The sequence below is a fragment of the Manis javanica genome, chromosome 14 (assembly GCF_040802235.1).
Source record: "Manis javanica isolate MJ-LG chromosome 14, MJ_LKY, whole genome shotgun sequence".
In the NCBI taxonomy this organism is placed as follows: domain Eukaryota; kingdom Metazoa; phylum Chordata; class Mammalia; order Pholidota; family Manidae; genus Manis; species Manis javanica.
The window spans coordinates 21,461,645-21,475,041 of record NC_133169.1 but is presented as its reverse complement, the minus strand read 5'-3'; the positions used below and the strand labels follow the sequence as shown (position 1 = coordinate 21,475,041).

At 34.4% G+C, this 13,397-nt stretch overlaps 1 protein-coding gene across 3 annotated transcripts in view; it reads left to right on the top strand.

Annotated features, from left to right (window-relative positions):
* Window positions 1-13,397, top strand: part of BRINP3 (BMP/retinoic acid inducible neural specific 3) — a 406,709-nt gene that overhangs the window by 253,178 nt on the left and 140,134 nt on the right. For all 3 annotated transcript variants that reach the window (XM_037014585.2, XM_037014587.2, XM_037014586.2), the window contains exon 5: window positions 12,091-12,196. In XM_037014585.2, the coding sequence (XP_036870480.1) occupies window positions 12,091-12,196 (106 nt within the window). The remainder of the gene's footprint in view (window positions 1-12,090; window positions 12,197-13,397) is intronic.

Here is a 13,397-nt window from a genome sequence, read left to right as displayed (position 1 = left end):
TTTTTGGAGTTATAGGTACCTACAAAATAAAACCTAAATAATGGTGATTAAACTATAAATTATTTCCTCATGGAAGATTCATTTAGTATATGTATATCTGCAATTATAGAGTAGTCATAATTTTGGCCTTGAAAGAAAACAAAATAAATATGACATTTTAAGATGATTAAAAGTGAATTAAGATGATTAAAATTTTGATTTTTAAATAAATTATTATATTAATGATTTAAATCATTTTTGTTTCATAATCTTTCAGTGTCAGATTTTAACACTTTCTTTTTGCAAAATTATATTAGAATAATAATCAGTCTGAAAGGATATGAATGCAACGATCCAAGCTAGATAGATGATTGATGGATGGATGGATAGAGATAGATATCCATACATACTGATGTACATATAATGACATAGTGCTAGCCCTGATAAAATTCATGAGGAAAATTAATACTTTTTATTGGTAAATTCTTTACTGATATATATAAAATATATACAGAAAACTATACAATCATAGTTTTGAGATTTGAAAATACTTGAGCCTCCATCATCCATATGAAGGAATAGAATATTACCAGAACCCAGGAACTCCCCTTATGGCCCCTCACCATCAGACCCATACACAACACTATAAATTACTTTTGTCTGACTTTGAGCCTTGTATTAATGGAAGCATAATGTATGTGACTTATTTCACTCAACATTTTATTTGCAAGATTCATTTAAGTTGTTCTGTGCCATCACCTTTAATTTACTCTTATTGTGATATTGTATTCAAATCCACAATTTACTTACTCATTGAATTACTGTAGCTCCCCGTTATCCATGGTGTCACTTGCTGTGGTTTCTGTTACCCTCCCTCAAATGAGGCCCAGAAGCAGCTGATCCTCCTACATAGTCTAAGGTCAACAGTGTCCTAACGCTAGGTCACATGCCTACTTATTCACTTCACTTCATCTGATCAAATAGACATTTTATCATCTCACATCAACACACAAAAAAGAATGAATACAGTACAGTAAGGTATTTTTAGAGAAAGACCACATTCACGTAACTTTCACTACATTATGTTGTTATAATTGTTCTATTTTATGATCCATTATTGTTGTTAATCTCATACTGTGCCTAATTTACAGACTAAACTCAATCATAGATGTATATGCATAGGAAAAACATACATATATAGGGTATGATACTACCCATGGCTCCAGACAATGACTGGAGTCTTGGGATGTATCCTTTGTGGTTAAGGAGGGACTACCATATCAATTAACATTTTGAATTTTCCTGTTTGGGTTTATTAAGAATGGTGTTATGAACCTCTTTGCATGTCTTCTGGTGGTATACATATGCTCACTATTTTGATGGCTGACATCTGCCTTATACATGTCACTCTGTCTACTTACTTATGAGGATATTTTCAAAGAATTTTCAAAAGTGCTTGTACCAATTTATGCTCCCAGCCACAATGCATAGGAGAATTCCTGTTCCGCATTATTACCAACACTTGACATTTTCTAGCTTTATACTATATTAAGGCATTTGGTGAATGGATAGTGGTAATAAAAGTTGTGTGTTTTTTTCTTTTAAGTATTGCTATTGCCATTTTATTATTGGTTTGTAGATTTCTGCCTTTTGGTTCTATCCATTTCTAAAAGAAGAATATTGAGTCCCCAGTTATGTTGGTTAGTTTATCTTTTTCTTTTTGCAATGCTATTAGCTTTTGTCTCACACAGACTGATGTTGGGTTGTTAGTCATATATGTATTAAGGTTTGCTACATCTTCTTGGAAAACTGACCGTTTTATTATTATGTAATGCCCTTCATTATCCCTGGTAACTTTACTAGTTTGAAGTCTAAATTGTCTGAAATTAGTACAGCTACTCCCGCATTTTTTTAATTAGTGTTACATGGTTTATTTTTCTGAATTTATTTACTTTTAATCTCTAGCATATTTACATGTAAAATGGGTTTCTTGTGGATAACATGTATCTGGGTCTTTTTTTTTTTAACCACTTCAACAATCTCTTTCAATTGACACATTTAGTTGTGCAAAGTGATTATTGATACAGTTTAGTTAATATCTATCATATTGGTTATTGTTTTCTATTTGTTGACTTTGGTCTCTGTTATTATTTTGTCCTCCACTCTTCTGCCATTTGTGGTTTTAAGTGGACATTTTATATGACTCTATTTTCTCTCTTTCTTAGCACATCTGTTATAATTATTGTTTTTATTTTTTACGTTTTCTATACATTGCCCTGGTGTGTATAATATATATTTAAAGCTAATACAAGTCCACTTTCAAAGAACACTATCCACTTTATGGGTAGTGTGAATACCTTTTAATAAAATAATTCTAATTCTTACCACCCATCCCTTGTATCATTCCTGTCATTCATTTCACTATATATGAGCATATATATATATATATACACATACACACATACCCCAAATATATTGTGGGTTTTGTTCTAAACCACTACAATAGTGAATATCACAATAAGGCAAGTCAAATAATTTTTGTTTTCCCAATGCATGTAAAAGTTATATTATACTGTACTGTGGTCTATTAAATGTGCAATAGCATTATGTCTAAAAAAAATTTACATACCTTAATTAAAATACATTACTGCCAAATAATGCTTATCAGCACCTGATCTTTCAGCAAGCTGTAATCACTGATCAAAGATCACCATAACAAATGTAATACTAATGAAAAAGTCTGAAATATTGTTTGAATTATCAAAATTTGATACAGAGACAAGAAGTGAGCAAATAATTGTTGGAAAAAAATGGCAATAATAGTCTTGCTTGATTCAGAATTGCCACAAACCTTCAATTTATAAAAAACAAAGTATCTGCAAAATGCAATAAAGTGAGGTACAATAAAACAATTTATGTCTGTATATATATGTATATGTGCATATACATATACACACATACAATACACACATAAGATATATATGTAAGCATACATAATTGACACATTACTGATATTATTAGTTCAAACAATCTGTTGTCTATTAGGTCATTTCAGAATAAGAAAAGTTAAATTACTTTACCTTCACTTATTCCTTCTTTGATACTCTTTCTTACTTTATGTAGATCTTGTTTCTGACCTGTACTATTTTTTTTATTAAGGTATTATTGATACATAGTCTTGTGAAGGTTTCACATGAAAAACTGTGGTTACTACATTCACCCATATTATCAAGTCTCCCCCACACCCCATGTAGTCACTGTCCATCAGTGTACTAAGATGTCGCAGAGTCACTACTTGTCTTCTCTGTGCTACACTGTCTTCCCCATGATCCCCCGCCACACCATGTGTGCCTATCATAATACACCTCAATCCCCTTCTCCCTCCCTCTCCACCCACCCTCCTCAACCCCTCCCCTTTGGTAACCATTAGTTCCTTCTTGGAGTCTCTGAGTCTGCTGCTGTTTTGTTCCTTCAGTTTTGCTTTGTTGTTATACTCCACAAATGAGGGAAATCATTTGGCACTTGTCTTTCTCTGCCTGGCTTATTTCACTGAGCATAATGTCCTCCAGCTCCATCCATGTTGTTGCAAATGGTAGGATTTGTTTCTTTCTTATGGCTGAATAGTATTCCATTGTATATAGGTACCACCTCTTCTTTATCCATTCATCTTTACCTATACTATTTTTTATTCTCTATAAGTAATTTCTTTTAATTCTTCTTGTAAGGCAAGTCTACTAAAAACAAATTCCCTCAAATTTTGTTTGTTTGGAAAGTCTTTATCGTTTCTTCATTTTTGAAGGTTAATATTGTAGGGTATAGAATTATCAATGGGTGCTCTTTTTTCTCTCAACTATTTAAACACTTCACCATTCTCTTCTTGCTTGAATCGTGTCTGAGGAGAAAGCAGATGTAATTCTGATCCCTTTTCCCCTATAGGTAAGATATTTCATTCATCTGGCTTCCTTCAAGATGTTCTTTATTTTGATTGCTTTTAACTTAAAAATGATACATCTTGTGTAGCATTTATCCTCTTTGGTGCTTCTGAGCTTCCTGGATCTATCTTCATTCATGATTGTTTCAAATATTTCTTCTGTTCCTTTTTCTATTCTCCTTCTGGTATTTCCATTATGTGTACAATACACCTTGTGTGGTTGTCCCAAAGTCCATAGATATTCTATTCGGTTTTATTTTCTTTCAACCTTTGTTGTATTTGCTTTTGATTTTTGAAGAGTACAGTGATACAGCTCATAGCTTGGAGATTCTTTCCTCAGCCCTATACAGACTCCTAATAAATCCTTCAAAGGCCTTCATTTCTGTTAGAGTGTTTGCATCACTAGCATCTCTTCTTGGTTATTTCTTAAGATTTCCATCTCTCTGCTAATACTGCCCATCTGTTCCTACATACCATCCACTTTATCCATTAGAACATAGTTTTATTTTTTTAATTCTTAATCTGATGATTCCTACATCCCTACCATGTCTAGTTTTGGTGTTTCCTTTGTCTTTTCAGGTTGTGATTTGCCTTTTCTGTATACCTTGTAATATTTTCTTGATAGCTTTAGGTGTATCATAGTGTATAATACACTGGTAAAAGGAACCGCTGAAAACCGCCCTCTAGTCATGCGCTCATAAAGTGTGGGGGGTGGAGGGGCCGTCTGTGCTCCTGGGATCAGGTCTGTATTTTATTGAGCCTCTGGATTGTGAACTTCACAAAAGTTTCTCCATTTTTTCTCTCCTACATCTTAGGTGAGACAGGATGGCTACAGTGAGCTGGAACTGGGTGTTTCCCTTCCCCCAGAAAAGTTGGGCTCTGATAATACCCCAAAAAGTTAGGCTCCAGTGGACTGGTTTCCCCTGAGGGAGTCCTGAGGGTGTTGGGTTTATTTTCTTTAGTTCTTGTCCCTGCTGCAACAAAGAATTGAAAGGCAGAGTCACAGCAGTGAAGCAGAGTAGAGGTTCTATTTGAGTGCACTCCAAGGGAGGAGCCGGCCTGAGTCAAGGTACTTAAAGGCAGGTTTAGGTGATTAAAGCAGAGAGGAAGGGAAAACAGAGGGAGAGAAGGGAAGCTCACTAAACTGCTGTTCGGTATAAGGGCACATCCCCTGCCAACTCCTGAAGCCAGTGTCACCTGGTGTCCAGTGTTCACTCGAATCTGGATGGCAACTAAGTCTGTACCACCCAGGATTTGGGGGAGCTGCAGAGCACTGGATGGAGTGAAATTACTTTCTGAGAACTTCCCAAAGGCAAAGCAAAGAGATCAGGCAGGCTCCTAAAGAGCATGATCGCACAGCTGCAGTCCTGACCGGGTCACCTGGACCACGGGAGCTTACATGCCCCAAGTCTTAGCTCTCAGCAGCCCTTCCCTACTTACCAGAAATGAAGTGAAGACTTAGAAATAGAATGAAACAGCAAAGAAACAAAGGTGCTTACCTCTTGTAAAGCACTGGCAAAACACAACTAAGTTGAGCAGTGCGAAAGTTTTATTTAAAGTTACCCACTTAAAGAGAGAAAAGTACAGGCCTCCTCAGAGAAGAGGCATGCTGAAAGTCTGGGGGTTCCCTCTTCTAAGGATTTTTCAAAGAACCAGGGGTTATAAACTTGTAAAATGGTCTCATGCTGATCTCTAGTGAGAGACATTAAGTCTCTTCTCTTCTATTATCAGTCCTTCAGGTAATTATGAAAAAATAACTTAACACAAGAAATTTATTGATCCAGTTTCTCCCCAGGATAATGGCTTCTCTCTGGGAATCTATCAGTTAAGACTGTTTGCCTTGTTTTAAGATGGGTTGAATTATTGTCTGTTTACCAAAGACTATATTAGGAATTTTACCTCTTAACTTCCTGGCTTTTAAAATGGAATCTCAGCCTTAGATAGAATCCCTCCTGTCATACTGGCTGTACCACAGCTTGTTTGGAAAATTAAACTGATGCTTGTCTCAGGTCCCTGCCGTACATCAGAAAGTCTTGCTAAGAATAAAGTGCTCCTAAGTACTTAAAATTCCTTGGGTTCCTTTCCCCAACTCTGTGGTGGTAAGCAAAAGGGGGTTTGTCTTTGTATTTATTGTGAGAACCTGGTTGAGCTCCTGGAGGTAAATCTCAAAATATGGTGGGGAACCTCCAGGGTTCCTTTGAGGTTTTTAACTCCCAGATTTTTCCACACTGGCACTTCTGCAATATACCAGTTGTAGTTCAGGATTTTTCGTTTTTTGTTTTAACTCCAGCACTGATTCCCATGGCTGTTTCTACTCTTGTGTGTCCGCTTTGGGAGACTGATTCCATATATTCTCCATCTATATGATCACAAGAACAGTTGCACACCCAAGTGATCAAGTCACAGTGGGACAGTGCTCAGCAGACAGAGGGGAAGACCAGGAAATACCACGTGAGACGTGAGGGTTTATTGGGACTTATGTGCAGTGAGTCCAGGAGCAGCTGGCTGGATGAGGTTGTGCACTGCTATTGCGAACAGGGTGGGAACTGCTTATATGGGGCAAGGCAACAAAAACTACATGTATACTAGGAGTGAGGTGACAGAGACTACACAAGTGTCCAAGAGGGTGTGTGATTTGTGACTATGTAAGTGTCATGCTAGAGGAATCATTTTTGTGTGACTAGCACCCCAAGGAGTGAAACCTTTCACAGAGGGGTCTGCATTCCAATAAGATGTGTTCATTGGTAAGGTGGTCCTGGATGTGGCAAGCCACAGGCCATCAAATACATAGCATTCTGCAAAAGGAGGGGGCCATGAGGACACATGGTTATTCTGGGACAAAAGGTTCCAAGCGGGCAGTGCTTTTCTCCACACCATCTGTCCCTCCCATCTTGGAGGCAGCATTTTGGCCTGCGACCTCCCCTCTCTTATAGATCTAAGAAGAGTTGTTTGTATTTCAAATTATACTACTCCCTTCCCCCAGCTTCCAATGTAGATGCATTTTTCTTGCTACAATATGAAACAGGCAAAATCTCCCCTTAACATTTATTTTCTATTAGCTAGGTAAGGATGTAGGTCTCCAGAAGAGATAATTGAACCCAGAAAGAAAGCCCTAGACTCTACTCTCCCTGGGCATAACTATTTGTAAATGAGCTACATTGTACTTAGCAACATTGTATTGTTCATATGCAAAAACAAAGGTGATATAAAATTATTCAAAACCCACTTCAACATACCCTAATATAACTTTGAAATAGATAAATATTTTTTAAGGAGAAAAATGCTATAGAAATGTAAAGCACATGGAAATTTGGTGCATAAATAAAGGATGGTCCTAAACAGCTCTTCTTCATAGTCTCAACCATTTTCATGTCTGATGAAAGGATGAGGGCAAATGTGTAATAATAGGAGGAAAAGCAGTTGTTCCTCTGGGCTAGTATTTATTTCATTGCTTGAATATTCAACATAAACATTTGTTAATTTTGTCATTATAAATAATAGATTGGCACAAACAAGAATACTGCCATTTCTTATTTTTTCTTATCATATGATCAATATTTCACAGATGACAAGACATTGTATTGGAGAATTGATATATTTCTGCCTTTTTTGTAGCTTCAGAGGTTAAAGAAAATATTTCTTTTGATTTAAGATAAAGTTCCTTGGTATATTAAAAGTTTTTAAAAATGCCCACTTATAGATTTGCAATAAGATATATACTATTCATTTGATCATGCAATTTTATTGAATTGTTAATAAATAGTAATCAGTTCAGACAAAATGGTGAACTAATACTTGGCTTCATTTTGAAAAAAATACTAGACCAATAGCAGGTTCTCAGAACTATATGTAAGGTGTGTGTATGTATAATTTTACAAAATGCATGTTTTCTTTCACTTTTTCACTTACCATGGATAAAGATTTTCTCATATAATCATATCTTTTTAGAATGAATCCTTGATTATCTTCTATACTGGAGATTAGGCAACTTTTTCTATTTTTTGTTGTAGTTGCTCTTATTCTTTTCTAGTCTATGTAAATGAACTGCCTATTTTTCCTTTGCCAGTATTTCTGGTTTACTCTTGTGAATCATTCTTATCACAGTGTGCTCTAATTGCATATTGCTGTGACCTTGTACAAAATATGTGCACAGTCTCATTCAATAGTGAGTTTGATTTTGTATAATTCAAAATGCAAGCATGCTTTCTCAGTCTACAGAGAAAAATGTTAACATCCAGCATTGATTTCAGAACAAATATTATGATCTTACAATTTTGATTGAAACATGGAATATGGGTGATGGCAGTAAGTTAACACTAGAATTATTATCGTGCCTTTGCTTTTTAATAGTAAACATTTTCACATGCTTTATGTTTACCTTGAAATAATTACTGTGGCCCCCAGTAAGCACGTTTCATAGATTTTCTCATTTTTTCTTCACAAACACACTATGGTCTAAGAAATATTTAACCATTTCACTCAATAGAAACTTGAAGCTTAAGTACGTTCCTCTCTAGTAAATGGTGGAATTAGGGTGGTGACCAAGCATGCTCGTTTGAGTCTATTTTCTTCAAACACATAACATTATTATGATTTTGATTTGAAATATTTTAAATATATAATGTCTTTATTTAAAGATTATGGTCCCTTTATAGTACTATTTCCACTTAGAATGTAGTATGTTTTTGTTTGTTTACACTTATTTTTCATGCTTTTTTCATTGTTTTAATATTTTTTTCTTTTTGGCTTTAGATAGTCTTTCTTTAGCCAGATCTTATTGAATTAAATTCATAATTTCAATGTCTTGCTGTAGCCTATCATTTTTAGAATGGTAAGCCTGTAGTAATTTTGATAGAAAATACAGAATTCTCATTTCCAAGTGAATTATCTATACCCATTTTTATCTCAATCTACATAAATTTGGAAGTATACTATGTATTAACATAATTACGACCAAGACATCTCTTTGAATTAGGAGGCTTATTTATTTTTCCTTTACACTCTAAAATTAGGAAAATAATAGGCACTACTCTAATGAAATAATATATAAACAGTATAGAAAAACCTGAAAACACATGCCTTTTTTCCATATTCTATGCTTCTGTAAGTTCACTGATTTTTAACAATATGTTTAAAATACACATCACATAAGCTGTCAATTATAGACATCAAGAAACACATTTGTTGTATTTGAAGACAAATTTGTCTTAAATAAATTTTGGAAAAGGTTCAGTTTTACATTCCCCAGCTGGTTAAGTCACATCTCCCATGCCTGCATGGTCTGCGCCGTCCTTCAGCCTCCCAGCCCCTCAAGCACGTATTTGTCTGATTATATTCAGCTACAGCCACAAACCAGCGTAACACCCCAGAGAGCACATCGTTTTTGTAGTCTAAGGACTGTAGTCCCTGCTTTCAACAGGTAAATAAAATAAATAAATAAAGTTATCTTCTATACTGAGATAAATAAAGTAACAGTATGATTTTAATATATTAACATATATTATATATATATTCCAAGAGATGAATAAAACAAAAAAATAGAAATCTTTTTCTCATTTTATATGTAATATATCGAAACACTGAATGCTATTAATCCTGGATTATTGGCAGTCTTAATCATTTTTATGTTAAGCAATTGAATTACTCTTCTCTTCTGACTTTATATGTGGAGGCCCCTAAATCAGAAACTCATCTATCAGCTGATGAGCAAAAGTTCAAGGTATTTATAGCTTAAGTACAATAACTCATTTTTGGTAGAGTTAGCATCTCTATAGAAATATTTGTAAAACAACTTTGTAAAATATGTAGGCTTGTATTATTTTCTTTTCATTTTTATTCCTTTCAGTAGTATTGAAAAAATAACTATGAATACATTTATTAGAGCTGCCACTCAGAAAACGCGTAAGATTTTTAAATATAATATTAAGAAACAGATTTGCATAATTGACTTTGCTGGAGTCTGTGAATTTTTATATTAAATCAGACATGATTAGTGCATTCAGTGATAAAGAATAAAATAAAACTTTTAGTAAGTATGCAAAATTTTTATTATTATATATTGTAAAGGTGAGAAATTAAAGCAATCTAGAAATATAGAGACAGAGATATTCAAACCTTCTCTAAATGTAAAAGCTTATTATTTAACTTTCCTGCATTAATTCTCAAGAATACAGTAACTATACATAAGTAAATTAACATGACTATATTGAGATGAGAAAATATAATCTATCCACTTTCAAGGGTTAAATGTTAAGAGACTGCCTTACTATTCCCAACATCTCATGTCAATGAGTATGTGCTTTCAGCCACTTTTATTTAGAAATTTTCCTTAAAATGAAAATTATTGCAGTCAGTTTATATTATTGTGATGTGTGTGCTTGTGTGTGTTCAGGGAGGTACGTTTAACTACATGATAGGACAAGATGAAGATTTAAATTACCTTCAACCCTAAGTATTTCCTTTGATGCCTTTAAGCCTCCTTTTAACCTTTTGTTATTAATCACTTATATTTAAGTATTAAGTACACATATATATGTTATCCATTCAGAATCTATTTCTCTGAGCAGAAGAGGTGTTCAGTATCGGCACTGGAGAACAGTGGAAGGAGCGCGTACAATGTTGGCGTGTTGTTAGGGGAAAAGCAGTGCCTTGCCTGCACTAACACTGCGTTCTCAAATGTGGCTGTGCGCTTGTAGTCAGTCTTGGTTACTCTGAAGGGCTTGCGTAGAAAATATGGTAGAGCTGACATGGTACAAATTATACATTCACTCTGCTGACGTTACTTTGATTTATCATCTATAAATTTTTGACCCCCGAATTAGTAATCTCATCATTGATGTAATTTCTAAGAAGTAGATTTGCATTGTTACTTATTCTACTGAATGTTTCCAACTGAGAGTGTTATCTGTCTCGGGGTCAAAAATGCTCGAAACCAAACTTCCTTCCATGCCCTTCACAGTGGAGCTTCTTTGCTCCACATTTTAATATTATAATGCTAGAAACTTAAGTTGCCTTTCCTCTCTCTACCATGTGGATTTTCAGGGTTCCTAACCCTGTCAGTTTGTATTGTTCATAATCCATCTTCTTCAGATAAATCTTACCTCCACTGCCTCGTTCAGGCCTTCCTCATCTCAGTAATGGCCTTAATGTCTTCCTTGGTTGGGTTTCCCCCTCACACTGTTCCCATCTATTTCTCCAATCATCAATACCCATGGGTTTTGCACAAGAACTTCTGCACAAGAACCTAATAAGAGCTGTGGATACTTCAAGCAAAATAAGCCATGCTCCCTGCACTCCTGGAACTTGCATTCTAGTCAGAGGTGTCAGCAATAATTATGATAAATCAATAAATTAAACAGCAAGTCAAAAGCTGATAACTATTGTTGTAAACATAGAAAACAAGAAAGGAAATAGTTGGAAGAGGAAAGTGTGGGGATGTGTATTCATTTAAGATAGAGAACGTTCTCAAGCAGTCTAAGGGAGTGACATTTGAACAAAACTTGAAGTTGATGAAGGAGTGAGTTTAGGCATATTTTGTTGTTTAGAAAGGAGCTTAATCCAGAAAACAGAAGAAATTAATTCAAGGGGAGAAAAGTATGTTGGGGGTGGAGGATGTTGTGTATAAACAAAGGCATAGAATTAAGAATGTCCAGCTGAATAGCAAGATTACCTGCTTTTTGGGGAGAAGTGGGATGGAAAGACAGAAGCCAGATGAGACTTTGATGACACCGTAAAAGAGGGAAAAGCTTTAGATTATTAAGCAGATGAATAAAATAATAAAATCAGATGGTAGCCTAGCAGATGGTTCTGATTTATGGAGAAAAAGTGAGCAAGCAAAATACAATTTTCTCGTATGAGACAAAACTTTTTCTCTTCCCTTGCCTTATCTTCAATAAAACTAGTGATCTTACAAGAGGGATGCTTTTGACCAAAGAAGGCTTCCATTACTTCCCCAAATGATTTATGCCTGGCCAAAGGGAATAGAAAACGGAGTTAAAAACAAAGGGAGTTGTCCGTCCTCTTTGTGCTTAGGAGTGTGTATTGTTGGTGTGTATCGGATCATGGGCCTTTCAATGATGTTTACTGTCAAACGCATAATATCAGAGTATGACAACTGCACTGAACCGAAAGAACATGGTGAAGTCTGATTTACGTAATAAAGTTGATGTTTTGTTTTTCAGGTAACAGAAACACGGACCGGTCCTCTTGGCTGCAGTAACTATGACAACCTAGATTCTGTCAGTTCAGTTCTGGTTCAGAGTCCTGAGAATAAGATTCAGTTACAAGGTATGTAGGTAACATTTCATTAATTCTCTATGAGCCTGGGTGACAGTTACCCAGTTGTGATTTCTTTCCTCCTCGTCTTATTAAAATAAACCATATGTGCAGTAGTAGGCTGTTAAAATTCTCATCAAAGGTGAATTTCCTCATGTTTGACTGATGTAAGCATTCTAGACCAGATGAAGAAAATGTCAAAATTGACCTTACTTCTTAAATTAAGTAATGTCTAGCAATTGAAAATTTATCATGATAATATTTTACTCCCATATAGCAATCATTGTCCTAATCATGAGCAGGTCTACCTGAGTTTTGATTTTTTCTTTATAGATTCTGGTAAGACTCATAATGATATTTATGCATACTGCAACATGAACTGCCATTTTAAGTGTTGCATTTTTCTTCTGTTAGACAGAAATATATTTGAAAATATATTAATAAAATATATTTGCATTAGGTCCATTATAAAGATAGATTATATGATCATGGTAAAAATTTACCATTGTTTTTCTATTACTATATTGTGTGACTACTTTAATAGATGATTTTTTAAAACAATTTTTAACAAAGACATGCTATTGCCAAATGGTTATGGGTATGTGTACTTATTCATACAGGCAGGTAAAGATTATGAATTCACATATTTAAACATGTACTAGTTGAACAGGTTCAGGAAAGTTTTGAGATGACAATTGTCTAAATTAAGTTGACTGATCAAAGGGTAATTTTGAGTTGTATTTCTCTAGTCTACCTTTCAACTGTAAAAGTTAAAGCAGTATTTATATTATTCAGTTTTACATAAAAATGCTTAAAGGCTTCAGAATTTCTACCATTTTTCTCAACTTTTCAATCTTGAAAAATATATCAACTATAGATTATATAAATTTATTCTAAATAATAAGTGAATGTCATTCATTTTGACTTGTATAGAAATTACAAAGTACTTAAAAATTTTAAGCTTTAAATGCTATCTAATTTATCATCATCAATTTTAGATTTAAAGCTATTGAAATGCATTCTCTAATTAAGTAAAAATGCAGCCTACCAATATTATTTATAATTCTCTACTGACCTCATCTTTAAATATATTGATTGATTTTCCCTTGGAGCATTAACTTTCATCAAAAGGACAATGAAATTTTATATAAAATATATGTTTATTTCTATTGCTTTGTTCTTAAAAAGTATTTACTAACAGGATTTATTGATT